This window comes from Drosophila santomea, unplaced genomic scaffold (assembly GCF_016746245.2).
Source record: "Drosophila santomea strain STO CAGO 1482 unplaced genomic scaffold, Prin_Dsan_1.1 Segkk79_quiver_pilon_misjoin1_scaf, whole genome shotgun sequence".
NCBI lineage: Eukaryota > Metazoa > Arthropoda > Insecta > Diptera > Drosophilidae > Drosophila > Drosophila santomea.
This window is the reverse complement of record NW_025319012.1, coordinates 56,103-74,370: the sequence shown is the minus strand read 5'-3', so window position 1 is coordinate 74,370 and position 18,268 is coordinate 56,103. Positions and strand designations below refer to the sequence as shown.

At 41.0% G+C, this 18,268-nt stretch overlaps 2 protein-coding genes across 4 annotated transcripts in view; one reads left to right on the top strand and one right to left on the bottom strand.

Annotated features, from left to right (window-relative positions):
• LOC120457813 overlaps positions 1–15,823 on the bottom strand; it is a 43,306-nt gene extending 27,483 nt beyond the window's left edge. Inside the window, 1 exon segment of the mRNA XM_044006819.1 lies at positions 15,047–15,823. Within this exon segment, the coding sequence (XP_043862754.1) occupies positions 15,047–15,077 (31 nt within the window). The 5' untranslated portion in view covers positions 15,078–15,823.
• Positions 15,824–17,843: 2,020 nt separating this feature from the next.
• The window catches only part of LOC120457810 (G-protein coupled receptor dmsr-1), a 31,790-nt gene continuing 31,365 nt past the window's right edge, over positions 17,844–18,268 (top strand). For all 3 annotated transcript variants that reach the window (XM_044006821.1, XM_044006820.1, XM_039645307.2), the window contains exon 1: positions 17,844–18,053. The gene's annotated coding sequence lies outside the window, so the exon portion shown is untranslated. The remainder of the gene's footprint in view (positions 18,054–18,268) is intronic.

The following is an 18,268-nucleotide window of genomic DNA, read 5'->3' as shown; positions in this document are numbered from 1 at the left end:
TCTCCTTTTTCCCATCCAAAGCGGAAACATGCGCATCAAAACAGCAGCAGCAGCAGCCACACGGAGAGAAAAGATGTCGCAAGTGTGGAGGAAAAAAAAACCAAGCCAAAGTCCAAATCCAAATATCCAAATATCCAAATATCCAAAGCGCCGAATTAAGATGTCTTTGGTTCAACTAATACTTTTAGGATTTTTAGGCGCTTCAAACTTATATTAAAGATCACTTTAACAATATTACAATAGGCTAGATATTATTTAATGCAAATATATGAAATAAATCTGAATTGTTTTTGTATCAGTTTTTTTCTGTGTGCATATCAGATTGAAATTGGCAATGTCGTCGTCATCGCCTTTTGAGCCCCTTTTTCTTTGGCTCTTGCACCAGGTTGAATTATTTTTGCTCGAGAAAACTGGTTACGAGTTGCAACCAGTTTACCAGCTTATTCAGTTTACTCACTAGTGAATGTGAGTGCTTTTCGGTGTGTGTGTGTGTGTGTGTTTGTGTGTGATTGGGGGAAGCCTCTCATCGCGCGGTCTTCGCTTTTATTGTTGATGGCTTACTAATTGCTGGCTCGAATGTTTATAGAACAATTAACATTTGCGGCTCATTACGCATACGTTGGGGCGCATGAGCTCAGCCAGCTGAGAAGCGATTCAATTCAATGCGATGCGATTCGATGCGATCATAGCCAGTGGGGCGTATGAGTAATGTTCCTTCAGGGGCTAGGAATACCGAGTACTGGCAATGCAATGATTCAGCCATTTGTTGTTGGCTATTTACGTTCAGAGATGTGTTCTGTGGGAAACTGCTAGATTGCTTCCAGATGGAAGAGGGGATTTTTCCTCTAAACTTTGCTCAACTTGTAGCTTGAAAAAAGGGAACTAAAAACTATCAGGTCAAGGCTTTTATAAATGTATAAAAGTTGTGTTTAAGAGAGCAGGATGTATATAAAATAATTTAATCGATTTTTTTCGTTTAAATTTGTTTCTAGGAACTCCCTTTTCCCCCTATGATTTGCGACAAAGGAAATTCCTTAGAAATTGGTGTTAGAGGCAAATCATCTGATGACAGTTTGTAAAAAAAAAACAAAAATTGGGACCGGACTCAGTCATAAAATTTCAATTGGAAACGACGGAATATGGCAAATCGGCCTACACTCACATATGTACACACATATTTATTCATGAGTACTCACACCCGCAATCGGTTTGAGTTTCTCGTCGTTTTCAATTTCATTCGCAACTCACTGTGTGACGTATTTGCCTGTTGATTGCGTAATATCTATTGCTGCTGCTGCTGCTGCATTTTATTTTTTATTTTTTAGACAAGTTCTGGGCACACCGCTATCTAAATATGGCAGAAAACAATTGTTGTTTTCTGTATGCTGGCTGCTACAATAAAATACAGGAGCTAAAATACCCAAATATAAATTAATGGCAAAAAAGTGCATTTCGAGCATTTTTTGTGCCTGCCAATTTTTTGCAGCTGCTGGCACATTTTATTAAAGACAAAGACAGCCAAAGTGATATAGAAAAGAATATGGTTATGGATATGCACATGGGCTACAGACAGCCAACTTTGGGCAGCTGTTCAAGTTGGCTCTGGGACTTTAGCGGGGTCTTGGATATATATATGTATGTACATACATATATACGTGGCTAAGTGAGTATCTAGAGTGCGACCCACATGGAACTATTTGCCTAACTATGCCAAGAATTTCGCCCATGTGCGTGTGGGACTGGCTCAACCCATAGCCGAGGGGGTAAGGGGTACTACACAGTCGTAGCCCGACAATTAAATGGCTTTGACTTCCCAGACATGGTGAACAACTGGAGCAGAGTGCTGGAATTCCTGTGACTCGACTTTGTGGCTGCACCATCTACCAATTGAGTTCTATCTTTGTGAGCTGAAGTGTCTACTCAACGGGGTTTGCTTTTTAATTGTTTTATTTCTTCTGAAAGAACTTTCGACTCCGAAGATCTTACTTGTCTTGAGTGCAGTATTTTAGTATGCATTTTCGGGGCATAGCTAATCCCAATAAGACCAAAAACTTGAGAAGGATTTACTTAACAAAGTTCCGCCCTCTTCAAGAGCGAATTACAAATTCTGTTTGTTATTCTGCAGTCTGGCTGCATTTTATACATAGTACGTATGCCACTTTATTAAGAGCTTTTGCATATTTTCTGAATATCCCTTACGAGTATTTTATATTCAAATGGATGAAAAATTTAAAAGCTATGCAAAATGTTGTGTGCTTTAAAGAGAAAGTGGTAACTCTTATGAAGTGAAAATATTGGTGTGCTTAAAAAAAATTTATAATATGAATATTTCAAGAACTTAATACGAAACATCAATATGCATATAATTAAAAGCGGCATAGATGTATTCTACTTTTTTATAATTTGCAACTTTTCAAACTTCCTGGAATCTTAAAATTTCGCTGGAATTCCCATGTCGAAATGATTAATTAGCATAAATACGCCAAAAACGTTTAAAGCGGCAATATCAACAAAATTATACATAAGTGTATATGTATATCCCACATATATATATATGCATATATTTATAATAGGGGCGTGGGTGGGCAAGGACATGTGACTATGCAAAAGATAATTGGGGAAAAGTAGAGATAAAAGGCCAACAATGGTGGAAGAGTGCTCAACTGGTGGCGCTTTAAGTGATAATCAAATGCTGATAGAAACTATTAATTTAAACAAGTATGAAAACTATAGTTTGATGTATCGACTGAGAAATACCTTGCTTTAAAACTGCTCGCGTTTTCCCGAAAAGGTGAATACTTAAAAAGATTGTTGTTGCTAGAGATTTGAATTTTTCTTTTAGATGCAAAAAGATAATCTAATTGGTTTTCCTAATAAGAAATCTTTGCGTTTCGCCTTTATTATTAGTATAAGTATTAAACAGTCATTTACTTATTATATGAGCGTTCCATTCAACCCTATTCGACAGATAACTAATATACTCAACAGATCTCTAAGTACCAGGTACAAAAACAAGAGAGAATGCTATAGTCGAGTTCCCCGACTATCTGATACCCGTTACTCAGCTAGTGGAAGTGCGAAGGAGAGTCTTCAACACTGACAGTCGGTTTGTGGGCGTTAGAGTGGGCGTGGCAAAAAGTTTTTTGGCAAATCGATAGAAATATACAAGACTAATACAAAAATGGAAAAATATCTAAACATTTTTCAATAGAAATTTACAAGACTAATACAAAAATGAAAAAATATCGAAACATTTTTCAAAAGTGTGGGCGTGGCAGTTTTGGGCGGTTTGTGGGCGTTAGAGTGGGCGTGGCAATATGAATCGACTCCATGTCTCTGGAGTCTGTATGCCTAATCTAAAATTTCTAGCTTTTGTAGTTCCTGAGATCTCAGCGTTCATACGGACGGACAGACGGACAGACGGACGGACAGACGGACATGGCCAGATCGACTCGACTATTGATCCTGATCAAGAATATATGTATATACTTTATATGGTCGGAAACGCTCCCTTCTGCCTGTTTCATACTTTTCAACGAATCTAGTATACCCTTTTACTGTACGAGGAACGGGTATAATAACACATCACCAATCTGCGCGCTGATGCACACTCATGCATTTATACACAATATATAACGTCTAAATTTATGCTCGTCTAGTTGAATGAGCGCAAAATGGAATGCCAAATCGCTGACACCGCAATTATGAAAAGTTATTCACTTTTTATGCTTAACTTCCTTTGAATGGTTCACTTGAATTCCCTGGCTGAAACCGAAACATAAATTGAAAGAGAGCTGCCTGTATTTCTCTTTTGAGCAGAATGTATATTCAATCTATTTGTTGCTGGCTGTCTATTGTTGTTGTTCTTGGTCGATTATCATTAGCGGTCGTTGTTGTTGTTGTCGTTATTATTGTTGGCCGTGCCTTAATTGCCTAGTATATGTTTTTGCCTCCGTTTCACAAGCGATAAGATTTCACGTGTACTTTTTTTCGTTAGTCGCCCGATTAAAACTGCCTCGCCTCTTCACCAGGTCTTCACCTTAAATTCAATGTAATGGTAATTAATAAGATACTTGGTAACTTTTCTACTTATTGCTTTGACACCTACTAAATGGGTGTGTCTGGTAGGGAAATATACATAAGAACTATATATATGTATGTATATTTTCTATTCACTTTGTTTTATTTTCCTTCAATAAATAATATATGACGAGTCCGAAAAGGTACCTAATCATACATAGTCTGTATCCTTCGACCTTATCGAGGCAATCGCAATTTCAAGCTGGCCCTGTTGTGCAGAAATTTATCGCGTCCTTCGGCTTGAGGGAAAATAAAAAAGGGCCACAACAAGTCGGGGAAAAATAAATAAAGATTTATTTCTCGATCTGCGTTAACATAAATTACAGCTCACCAGCCAAAGCACAGCAAAGCCAGAGACTTTGGCTAAAATCACACGGGCACACACCAAGACGACTACGTCATGGCCATGGTAACATTGTTGCCTCTTGGCCCGTGTGTGTGTGTGTGTGTATCGGGCCATTTCGTTTCTGCACAGCGATTGTGATTGTATATGTATCTGCTGCCCGGCGAAAGATACTAAGATACAGGTTCCAGCGAAAAAGAAAAGTATCTGTTGCTGCCAAGTTCGAACTTCGCAGCATCCTGGCAACGGCAACAGCTGCCAACTTTCGTGTTCGACAAGAAAAGGCGCAAAAACGAAATCTGTCTGCCTCTGTGTGTGTGTTTGTGTGCTATTCCTCCCTGTGTGTGTGTGTGTGTGTGTGGGAGAATCCTCAATCAACTGCCTCCACACCTTCTACAATGTCTGCTGTTTCTGGTACAGTGGCACATCTTTAATAAGGACGATTTTGTAAGATTAGTCAGTTATTTGTTAACCTATTCGCTATATAAATGTTTAAAAAATTGTCTTTTTTAGAGGGTTTATGCAAGAGGTGCTACATGGATAATCTGCTTATGAAGTAAGTATAAAGTATAAGCGCTGCCATCGAATGCTGAGGAATTCTCTTACTTTACCAGTACTAAGCTAGCAACCTAATAGAACACTGTTTTTCCAACACAATTTTCAACATGTGGCATATTTCATTACCAGGTATTTCACTGTACCTGTAAGATACGCGCAGCACTTGACGTTGCTTTACTTTTCGGTTCTCCGTCACTCGCTTTCTCGCTCCGATTGTATCTGCAGCACGAGCTTGTCGCAAAAGGGGGCGTGGGGCTCTTGGGGGTGGGATTGGCTGTGAGTGAATGAGAGGGGGGAGGAGCGAGAGAAAGAGAGAGGGAGAGAGAGATGGCTGTGCGTGGAGCGGTCTATAAACAGAATTCTAAATGCTGGCGCCTCACCGACGTGCCCGACGTGCTGGGCGCACTACGTGCCACATTTGTAACGTGACTTCCTTCAATAAATGGCCCACGGCGCGAAAGAGAGGGCCGGCGTGTAAGAGAAAGACGGAAAGAGAGCGAATTTGCGGTTCTGTCGTTTAATATAAAGTTTTGCAGGCCCCATTCCTCCCGTTCCCCTTATTCCTCCCAGCCCAGTCAGCCCAGAAATCCCCCCATTGTCTTGTGTCCCCCCTCAACTTTAAATTTATTTTCCCAGAATCCTGTTAGCTGAAAGCTCTGGGCAAGTATTTTACATAAGAAAACTTTTGGCCGGCTCATTCTTCATCGGAAAGCATAATATTTCTGTAACGAGTAATTCAAAGTTGAGCTGAATATTCTGGAGCATTCGTTACACGGAGGGTTCCTCCGTCCCAGGGCCACACTTTACTTTATTTCGTAGTTCCAATTGCATCCCGGGATTGCATCGCTTTGAAATCGCCGCCGTCGCCAGACAACAAGACGACATCGTCGCCAGACAGTCGCAGTTGGAGATGGCGACGTTGCCAGTTGGAGGGGGATTGCACCATCGCCATGCATGGGTCTTTAACCCAGAACGCAGCCGATCAATGTCACACCGAGAAAAATATCAGATCACAATTGCACTGATCGTCAGTTGTAAAATCTGATGATTGCCCTCAACACTGCACCTGAGATGCACTTAAAATCTGATTCATTACCAAGTTTGTCACTTTCAAAACAGCTGAGGAATACAAGATACAACAAGTTAGACACACAGATAACAGATACAAAGTATAGATAAGCATACCAGAGGCGCACATCAGATGCAAAATTAAGAAAGAAATAACAGATAAAAACCAAATTCGTATGTGTGGCAAAAGGTGCAAACACCAGATACTTAAGTTCGGAACAAGACTTTAGATGTAAATCTGAAACAACAAATGAAAATGTTTTTCAAAACTACATACTTTTGGTCACTTCTCACACTTAATATGTATATGTTTTTAGTAAAAGTATCACTTAAGTTTTTAAATTTAGAATTACTTCAAAGGTGCATAGCTACCTCGCTCGTTGTTCGTTTATGACGGTTTATGAATCAGTAGAATAATTACTCGAATTTTTTAGTGGGTGAGAAGTGTTTCTTTCAGTGCACATGGTTGGTGCTATCGATGATGCCCGATTTTGAACTTGAGAGTGGCGACCCTCTTCATGTCCACAGTCTTCTCTCGTGTGGAGAACCTTTTTGTTTCCGATGAGCCGGAGCCGGCAAACCCGTCTCCTTTGGAGACTGCAGACTATCCCTCTCGCTCTGGGTAAGTATCTCGTATTCTGTCTCGCCGCCTGCGATCCTGGGTTGTTTATTGTTTTGGGCTTTCGGGCGTTGAGTGCTCGCCTCGGTGGTTGTGGTTCTGCCTGATTCTATCCCTGGGCAGCCTCGTCGAGTAGGGACTACTACCTGACGAAGTAACCTTGTTTACCTGCTCGCCCTCTCGCTTCCCCCCGGCAGTCGTCTCTTTCTTTTAGCCTGGTCTACTGCATCGTAATCATATTTGAGGTGCACATAAGGAGTATTTCAACCTGCCCCTGATGCTCGATTTTGTTTGTCCTCTGGACTTTTGGGGGCACTTAACTTTTTATCGGAAATCATCTTTTCGTTCTTCTGCGAATTTCAGTTCGATGGGTGTGTTTGTGTGAGAATTTATGCTTCGATTTTGTACACATATTTCTTTTTCTTTCCTTGGGGGGAGGATGTGTTTGATTTAAACTCTCCTTTAGGGATTATTCGATTTTTCTAATAACAGACCGAAATTTGTGTACTTGGTTAATTTAATCGCTGATGTCTTACTTGAATTTTACATGTTTTTAGATTGATAATTCAACATTTATATTTGTGTATATTGAAGTCTAGCAATCTGACCTTTAAGTCAATTTTGGTGTCCCAGTTTGACTGCGAATTTCTGGTTTCTCATTACGGTCGTATGTCAACCAAGTGGGCGAACTCAAAGTGAATTCCAATCGCAGTTAGGCATTGACTTCCGAGCAACATGCAGTCTGCCAATAGCCCCAAATCAACATGGGCAAACAACAAATGTGCATTTGAGGCGTTTACGGACCGGCAGGCTTCAAAATAAATTGATACGTGCTGATAATGTATTGATTACGGCGATTAATCACCCACCGGGCCAAAATGAAATTCCAAGAAATTGGCTGCGATAATTTGAAGTTAGCTCGGGCGGTGAGTAAGATAGAGCCGAGCGAACTAAAGGCAAAGATGATATAAAACCCGTTTGAAGTGGCCAATAGGCGGTTGGTTGAGCGGTGCGCAGCGAAAAACTTGATAGAAACACTCGTATACTCGTAAGCCCCGTCAGGTGAATCATCGGCCAACAACTGTGCACCACTACCTGTCACTCAGGCGGTTCTGTGTGCTAATATTTGGGCTTGTTGGACGAGTGGGTGCGGCGGCAGCACCACCAGCACCACCAGCACCACCGCAACTTGGAGAGCGATTTAATAAAGTCTTAAGCCAGGCTAAATCGCAGCACCGCCGCAAATCGGGTGACGCTGGAAACAGGTTAACAGTGCCAGAACGTGCTTTTATTGGTGCATTGTAAAGCAGGTACACCGAGACAAATAGTTGGGTAGTTGGTTAATGTGGTATTTCTTAATTTGATGGTTTACTTGATGTAAAGTCGAATGAAAACACAGCAAACGGCGTATCAACCCCAATTTGGGTCTTTGGTTTAGAAGACCTAATTAAGCCAGAGCGTTCGAGAATCTTCCATTAAGCATAAAAAGCCTTGCAAAGATAAGAGCTTTTAGTCAACTAAAGTCTCTGAAGGGTCAGTAAAGATCTATGAGAACGTGTTTAAAAGTAATCTGCAATAATATTGTTTACAATTGATATACCCAGTTATAAACATGATCTTTAGGAATTTAAAAGTCTATTGAAATGTGTAAAATAGCAGAATATGTATTTACTTTCGAGAAAGTAATTATACAGAACTACAATGTTCGATATGGTTTTTCGCCGTGCACTAAAGCAGCCAACTGCAACCACAATCGCGTCACTTTGGCCCCCGTGGAAGCCCCAAAACCGATTTACGAACCAAACCGCTGCCAAAGTGCTAGCCCCAAAGCCAAAGTGCGCGCGTGTTTGTCTCTTGATGTGCCGGACTTTGGGTTCTTGTTCTGTGTGTTGGGCCTGTGTGTTTGTATTCATTCTTTCGTGAGCTTCCCCCATATTTCTGGTTCGGTTTTCCTTCGCTTTTGGGGCAGCAGCAACAAAGCAGCAACAAAGCAGCAACAACGAGGCAGCAACAATATGCATAAACGTTGGCCAAGTCGAGCTGACGACGCTGAATTAAACTGAAACCGGTATGACGTGATGCCGGGCTTCATTTTCTTGGCTTTTATTTTTTTTCTGCTTGCTTTATGTGTGTTTTATTGTTGCTCTTCTCTGACTTTGCATATTTGTGTTTTGTTTGTTTTTGTAAACCCAAATTCAACACGTTCGTTTTTTAAGTGCCTGTGTTTGTGTGCGTCTGCGTAGACAAACAGAAATTAGAAGAAAATAAGAACGAAATAAATATTAGAGAAAAGTAGTGTTTTTAGTTTCTTTTCTGTGACACTTGAGGCGAATGAACGATGTCCGTATTTCGTTTTAGTTTTCTAACGAAATTTTTACCTCTTCGGTTCGCTATTTTAAAAAGTGTCTATTTGTGCAGCTGATTTGGCTGAAATTTTTAGTGTTTGAACTACCGAACTTGTATTTGTGTATAAAGATAACCAAAAACGCTTCAGCTTACTTAGTTGAATAGTATATACATATATCTTTATTAGGCAAATATTTACATTTATAAACAGCGAATTTGAAATAGATATTAGAGCGTATGTTTCAATAGGTACAGGTAAACGACTTTGTCTTTTCGCATTGTTTAGAATCTGGAAACAAAGCATGTCTTCAACACTTTTATTTTTGTACTGCTAATTTGGGTGTAATGCAAAAGTATGGGTATAATGAACGCTAAATTAGCGATACTGCTTCATGAACAACTAAATTTGATTAGAGTTTAGTTGACTTCTCCTGCCCATTATCTCAATAAGCTGGCCAAGTTTTCTGAGTTCGCATAAACAACAAACGCAATGACCGTATTTAGCATTGACCTATGCTGCGGAAAGGTTATCAATCGCAACGAAAATAAACAGTTCACTTCACTCGTAAAATCAAGTACGTAATTGGTGATTTCCACAAAGAGTGTAGCCATCAGTTCGAATTAATTGGGAATTCTGTGAAGAGACATCATATATAATCCGAAATCTCTGGTCATGATCCCCTGACTTAGATTTGTCCATTAATTAGTGTTTGTTTGAATAGCGGTTGCAAGTCTTTTGAAAATGCATAATAGCTAGGAATTATTTACACGTTTTGGCTGCTCAAAATTTCATGGAAGATCCGCAGCATTAATTAACCAGATTTCTGCTTTAATATTCCCATCGCTCCCTTTCGCCCGAGAACGGCAATACTTTTCAAATCATGCACTTCAATTACAAGGGAAATGCTTTTCAGCCAGCTGTTCCAACAGAAGGGGTCGCCAATCTAGGCAGCTGACGTAGGAAACGCCACTTTGGCCTCTCCGAGATGGGGGATTGGGGCTGGGAGCGAACCCATGACGAAGCAATCGAGAGATACACGAACGAATTCCGGCACGTCCTTAGGCAACAAAAACAAAAATTGTATTAGGTTATCCTTGCCACACTCACACACACACACACACACGGGACTACAGCGTGTTTAGCACACCCATTGTGGGTCGCAAATGGGCGGGGGGGTCGGAGGGTTGAAGTGGAGGGCAAATGGCCTTTCACGGTCGTTGCCGTCACTCACTCACTGTTGCTGTGGCCCTTGTTGTTGCTGCTGAACTGCTTTCAGCCAGAGCAACAACTCGGTACACGGCGAGAAATGAATCTCGTTCATTAATATTAAATGGGGAACACTTTTTCACGAAAATTACTCAAAAAAGGAAGGAGTTAACACTTATAAACTTTTGTTTAAAAAATTGAGAAGGCTTGCAGAAATTCAAATTTCATATACTAACTAGTGAAAGCATTCAGATTGTTGAGAGCCTTTAGAAAGGTGTTCAGTGAATATTAGATCTAAGCCACTAGTCAGAAAACGTTGCCTACTTTTATAATGGTTTGGCAAGCATACTACACTGCACTTGTTTTCAGTGCACCAGCAACTCACATTGGCCACAGCCAACAAGGCTTGCACCCGTGACACATCGGGTTGTTAAGGGGGCCAAGCTCACGTTTCCTTGTCACACCCCCCATTTTCCGCCATTTCCACTTGGCACCTTCTCGCTCACTCCTGTTGCTCTATCTCTCTCATTTGCCTACTCATTTGTGTTAAGCTTGTCGCTACCCAGCAGAGTTTCAAAGAACGGGTATTATCAACGTAGCTGGGGAATAACAAAGTTTTCAAAGTAATTATCAACCAAAAAATATCATCTTTGCCTAAGGGCTGAACCATAACGATATGGATGTAAAGCAGTTTCCAATTCGTAACATTTTATTAGCGCAACAGGAATAGGTTAATCTATTCACTAGAATTCACAGGAAGATTCATTTACTTGTATATGTAGTGTAAGACACAAATGAAGCCCAAAATGCTTGGATGTCCTGGCTATAATGTATCACACTTTATGGGGTATCCTCAGCTCGCTTCACTGTCCTCATCGTTTCCTCATGGCGATTCCCCAGTGGTTGGTTGACTTGGTTTAATGTTCGCCTTTCTGTGGCAGCGTCATCATCCCCATCCGCAACCCCACCCAGCGCCACCCACCCACACCCCCATCTTGGTCGTCATCATCATCGTTCAATGTTCGTTTTATTGTGGAGAAGTGCTGCTGGCGTCGACGTCGACGTCGAAGCTGGCTGCTTTGCCGCCAGCTGCCCCACAAAATATACAAAAACAAAAAAAGCAGGGGCTGAAAAACACAAAAAAAACCAATGTGCGCCCGCAAAAGCAAATAAAACTTTATCATTTGGGGAAGCCCTGCGCTTTCATAGACTCGCCTTAGATGTGTGGGTGGTGTGCATGTATTTGGGTGATGAAGAGGCTTGCCACACACACACACGCACACACACACACACACACAAATAAGCACTCACACGAGTTGTGCCTGGTTTTCCCTTCCTTTTTTGCCAGCTGCCAACTTTTCCCTTAATTTCTTGTTTTTATTTTTTCTGCTTGCCATTGCCCTGCACATATGTATGTTTGCAAGCATGTACGTTTTTCGCTCTGTGTGGCAGGTCCTTTTGCTACAGGTATGGGGTTTTATTTTTGCTCAAACTCATAGGTAAAGTTGGGCCCTGGATTTCAGTTCACGTTTATTTATTTCCCTTTTATTTTCGCCGCTTTCCTTGTTTTCCTTCGTGTTTTTTGGGTCCTATTTGTTGCTCTCCCCGCTGCCATGACCTTTTTAGTGGCCGAGGGGCGGTGGGCGGGTGGAGTGATAGAAGAGAGAATTTTCTGGGCGTGGCTGCCCACAACAGTTGCTTAAAAGGCGTCCCAGGAAAAGCTGAAGTGGAGTGTTTGTTTACGGCTATGATATGACCGAAAAGGGAAAAAGGGAGGGCCAAACCAAATTGGTAGAATGGGTAAACTGTGACTCAGGAAATTGTTTTCGGTTAGGAATTGTTGCGTGCCTTACGCGTGATTTTTGGAAATGGAATTGGATTAAGCAAGGTTAGTTAATCCTTATGTCATAGCTTAAAAGCCAATTTAAATATGGGTTGAGTATTGAGTTGTTAAGTTAATGAATCAATAACAATAAGACTTTAGTCATTAGACCAAAAAGGAATCAATCTAATGAAACGATTTCAGTACGCACATCAAAGTCTAAGATCTGGCTTGAAGCCAAATTAAGTTCGCTCTAACCAGTTTATACCCAGCTACAAACGGAATCAGAGCAATCACCAAATGGAAATGGGCTGCGTTTAGGCCACACCTAGACCTACATAGGCAGTTACCCAGCACTTGAGGACTCCGAACACGAAGCCCACGCCCTGCAACACTTCCTTCCTGCCAGGCATAATGAAAAGCAACCCCTCTGAAAGGCAAAACTACGCAAACTAAATGCTTTTCTTTTTCATTCGAAAAGGAAATGGAATGCGAGCGGGCCAAGCAAAGTTGCCAAAGGGAAACGGCAACAAAGGTAGCGATGGAATGAAAATACTCTCAAATAAAAGTGCGGGGAAATGCCAGCCGCAGGGAGTGGGTGGGATTTCCTCACCCAACTCCTCCATTTTCATTTCCATTTCCACTCCCAACTCCTGAATCCCCGAGTTCCCTGCCATAAATTATCCCCACAATGGCCAAGAGCCAAGGCAAAGGCAATGCGAGCACGGTTGCGAAGCAAAGGAGCAAAGTCTATTTCAATTTTGACGTCGTTAGACGAAGGCAAAAAAAGAGATTACGGCGAACTCACTGGCAACGCAAAGCCAAAGTCAACGACAAAGACAACGGCAAAGACAAAGACAAAGACAAAGCCAAAGCCAGCTTAAGTGTTTCGGCCCAGCTCCCCAACCTCAGAGATCAAACACAAGCCAAAGCCCAAGCCCATTGCCATACCTATACCCATACTCAAACCCATACCCAAAGTCGTCTGCATACCAAAACCAAAACCCATTGGCAGCTTGAAGTCAAGTTGGGCCCAAACTCTTTGTTGCGCTTGCTACAGTGGGAATTCCCTGGAAGCCCTTTCATTTGAATGTTATAAATTTTATGAACAATTTGAAATAATTTCCAGCTTTCAAGCATTTTCAAGTAAACATATTCTATAACTTAGCTTAAGGCCCTCAGCTGCTATGCTAATCTAAAATTCCGCATAATTTTAATTATGCGTTAATTTCTCAATAATATTAATAATAATAATATTCTATAATCAAAATGTTTTAGATAAAGTCCCGAAAACATTACTTAAAAGTTTTTTGATGGTCATTAAACAATATTAATGCGGAGTCAGTATGACAAATAAAAATAAACTAACGATATAAATCTTTGTGATTTATTCAAACATAAATGGTATAAAATGATAAAAGATAGTTATGATATATTTTGAAATAGCAATATTAAAAGCACAAAACGCTCAAGATTTTACCTATTAATTGAATCAAATATGAAATGTATTGGTTGAACAAATTGAACATATTTATCGGCTTTGAAATGAAAAGTAAATCCATTTTAAACATGTAGTTGCCTTCTAACTCGCAGAAGGCATCAAACGCTGGGAATGTGCACTGTATCCGCCCAGCGAACAGTACTTGGCATATATCAAAAGCCAGGCAGCACACTTGTATCTCATTTGGCAAAAGTATCTGGGCATGGCGCTGGGTGGGGGGCATAAGAAAGTATCTGGCTTTTTAATAGGTTCAAACTGTGGCATGAGTAACGCAGCGCACAGAGCAACTTGACTAACAGGCGGCGTGACGTGACGCAAAGTATCTCAGCTTTTGCGATTGTGGATGTGCAAGTCGAGTATCTGCGACTGTGTGCCTTTTGTATCTCTGTATCTGCGTATCTTTGTGGCTGCGTATCTGTGAGCTAGCTGCCTGTTGAGCGGGTGAGCTGCGCCAAAAGTTCATGACGCTGGCTGAGCATCATATTCAGCCCATTTTACAAGGGGCGATTCCGATTCCGACTGGCTGGCAAACAAGCTGCCTTGTTTGAGTCTGTTTTTTATGTTTTTCTGTTTTTCTGCTTTTCTGCTTTTCTGTTTTCGGTTTTCTGCATTCTGTTTTGCTGCCTCTCTGCTTTTCACCCGTTTTCTGTTTTCCTTTATTTCAGCTCTCCGCTTTTCCGTTTCTGGCTTCTGCCCCTTTCTTTTGCCCATTTCGTTTGTGTTTGTGTTTGTGTTTTTGTTTTGTTTGCCGCTGCCCGAGACTGTGAGTGTGCGCTTGTGTATGTGCCTGTTTGTTTGTTTGCCTTTTGTGTGCGCTGGGGGATTACGTAAGGGAATCCCCAACATTTTGCAGCGCGCGCGCCAACGCAACTGAATTGAAATGATAAGGGGGCTGTGGGTGGTTGGGCGTGGGCGCAGTGCAATGAAAAGTGACTACTGACGCTGTTGTTTCATGTTTTATGCATGCCCCCTCTCTCTTTCCCCCACTGACTCTCTCTCTTTCTCTCACTCGCGAGTGGAGCACTCATGGCACAAATAATAATGCAAAAAATATATCTTATAGATACAGCCAACTGTTTTGAGTGGGGGCGGGGCTGAACACTACGTACTTTCTTAATTACATGTTTTTCCTTTGAGCCGCGATGAAAAAATCACTGCACTTGACGAGATTCTTTGCTTTGAGGCAAGGACTTACTGTCCTGCCATATGGCAGCTGTGAGACTCGACGTCCTTGAGCTCAAGCCTAATGCTATTGAGACTTGGAAGAGTTCGATCTTATAATGGAAGAAGGAATTATAAGGATTTAAGAACTCTCTTTTATGAGAAGTCATCATAGAAATGGTAGATATTGCGTTTGTATGTGTATAATTCGCAACAGTCCCTTTTCGTTGTAAGTACTTTGTGGAAACTTGGTCTTTGAGAAGGAGTAGACTCACGGAATTTCGCTGGCATATTTTCGAACTCACGCTTGATTTGAATAATTAACAGGAAAATGTACTTACTGCCTCGACCGCTGCCCTTGCGTCGCGCCATTTTCCCTGCTCGAAAGTTAGTGTCCCGTTTTGGCGCTGTCCGCTGTCCGTGTGCTATGTCCTTTTGCACAGGACAACTGCTGGAAATTAGGATCCTTGCGCTTGACTGATGTATATTTAATCAGAGGCCGCCTACCCGCTGGCACGCCCACTTGCGACTCTGGTTCTGGTCTGTTTGTATGGCACAACAGCAACAAAGCTCGTACGTGTGTCTACGTCCTTGACGCACACAATGACAAACGTCCTTGTTTGTCTGAGCGTGTGAGCGGGTGCGTGCGTGTGTGTGTGTGTGTAAGCGAGTGTACGACGAGGGGTGTGTGTGTGTGGCCTGGTTCCCGGTTCGCTGGTATTTGCCAACTAGACAAATAGAGGAGCCATGATGTCCGAGTCCCTGGTATTATCCTGATATGCCGCTTGCCTGTCGACCTGGTGGAAATTGCAACCCGCTGGCTGGCATCGCTGCTATCCTGCCCAAGTCTCAGTATCCTTGGTTGCTGTAAATGTGCTATATAAATCCATGTAGGCGCGTCCTGTGCTCGCTGTGTAAAAAATCCGCAGCTGAAAAATGTTCGCTTTGATATGCCGTTTGCTTGTGAGTTCCCCTTTTTGTTGTGGTAGGTTGAATTAGGTTGATGTGTATTACTTTTGGCAGACCCTGCGTATACGCAATATTAGCAACTAACTCGCGCGCGCCGCGAATTCTTTCAGTTTTATACGCTGTGCATGTGTGTGTACACTTCTTATCAACACTGTTTCATCGAGGGCCTCACTTTATTACATATATTTATATATATGTATGTATATATATTATATATCTCTTTCGAAATATGCGCTTTATGGCTGTTGCGGAATCTATTAATAAAACGGACATGTATTCACCATGCGTTGCGATTTGATTTGATTTGATTTCGTTGCTGGCTTTTTTGCGCATTTACCGAGAAGTGCGAGAAGCGCGCGAAAACGAGAGGCGTGCGTCGACGTCGGCGTTCACGGACAAACAGAGTCAGCGAGAATCCGTTAGGCCCCCAAAAGCCAAAAGCCCCAAGCCCGAGCGCCAAGAGAGGGCAGTAAGAGCGCACCCAAAGTGAGCTCTCTTCGACGCGAAAATGGGAGCGAAAGAGCGAGGCAAGTGGTGTTCAGATACATCAGTACTGTTATTGTGTGCGGCCAAAGCTTAAGCTCCAAAAGCAGAAACTCCAGATAAGCGGCAATTACTTGGCTTAATGCATGTTGATATACCTTGGCTTTCCTAGTTTTATCAGTTTTCTAATTTACATTTTTAAGTTTTTTCACACAGAAGATAAGATGCAATACTTTTGGATGCCCAAAAGTATGCAATGTCAAATGTTAATGTAGGTCTTGTGTGAAAAAGCATTTAATTAGGCGATTTATTAATTTGTTGTAATAATGAACGGCGATAAATAAGATAGATAAGAATAAGATGTTTAACATTTTTCAAAAATGTTTTTATTTGCTTTTAGACGTTTTATTATTGAAGTATCATAAAGAATTACATATAAAGTGTGAAAAACAAAATATTTAAACATACATAACTAAGTAAACAAAAAAGAATACGTGAAAATGTATTTTATTTAAAATTTAAATCACTTTGAGCAAAGGGTTTAGAAAATGCACAGTATTCAGTGTAAAGAAAAGGAAAGATGGTTTAAATTGGAAAATAGTAATTGTTTAACTGATAGGGGAATCTTGAAAATGTTCGACTTTAGATGACAGGTTCGAGTACTTATGCTAAATAGTCAGCTTAGTTGGTTTAAAAAATTACAAAAATATTTTAAAAAGAATACAAGTTTTCTAATCCTCAGCGTCTTTCAGAGTTCCAAATAATATCTCGAAAAATGTTGCAAGTTAAAGTTTGTTCATAAGATATATAAATTTATATATGTATGCCTAGCGGTATTGTGGTATATTTAAGCACATAAATGCACATCGTCTGATTCATTCCTTTCCAATAATAGTAATAGTAATACACTTAAATTGATTTTTAAAGATTTTCGATGAACTAAATGAAGCCTTCCAAGGCGGCGAGGCAGCCATTAATGTTTCCGATTCATTGCAGACAGACACTGTGGGCCCAGTCGAAAGCTGTTCAAGCCGTAACGCCTCGTAACGCCCGGTGTCAAAAGGCTGAAATAATGCGGCTTCAAAGGAAATTAAGTGCTGGCGAAAATATGTGTGGAAAAGAACACATTGCAGAACATTGGAGATGTCAAGTGGATGGGATTTTGGCTGACAGCTGTAAGAATTCGCAGCCAGAGTGACAAGGAAAAGGCGTGGCCTTGAGCCTCGTTTGCCACCCGCCGCCCTTCAATTTAAATTCATATTGGAGATGCGATGCTTGGCTCAAACGACTTTCAATAAGATGTAGTTTTTCCTTTAGGAATTTTCACAAATCATTGATATTTATTAGGGCCGCTCGGGTGCTCACCATTATCACATCACTCATCCTTATGTTCCGAGTTAACCCCACTACCCCCCAATTTATCATACTATGTGTGTATGTTTGTATGTACGTTCCATCGTCAATGAAAATGAATATATGTACGATGTCCGAACAGCTGGTCTTTGTTTACAATTGGATGCCTATGGCGCAGGCGCCATTAGCCGGCTAGAAGGCCTTCCTTCCAGTTCCAGTGCGAAAGCAGTTCGAAACTGGAAGCTGGAAGGAGGGGAAATTCGAGTTGCCGAACACTTTGGCGCCAAATGAACACTGTCCGTCGGAATTTCACTTGCAGTCGGAAAACAACGGAGCGCGTGAAAGGATCACAGTGCGGATCGAACAGACCTTTTTGAAAAGTTAATGAAACCCGGTTGAAAAAAGCTACAAAAGTAAAAAAAAAAAATACAAACTGCCTATTAAAAATTCTAGACATTGTTTAAAAAAAAGTGTGAATATATTCTATAATCTAAACAGAGCCATTTCAACCAATTAAACCAGCACAGGAAATAAAACGTAAATGTGAGTGCCATAAAAATAATGTTCAATTATCACCAAATTTAAATATCATCCATTTTAATTTCCATAAAGTGCACAAAATAAGCAGTAATCGGATGTCTGAATGAATTTCTGGTGAAAAAATTAAAATGTTTTTCATACCTTTATTTTGAAAGAAAAAAGGTCCTTGAAAAATGGTGTTTGAGTTTTTTCTGGGAATCAGTTTAATTGATTGATAA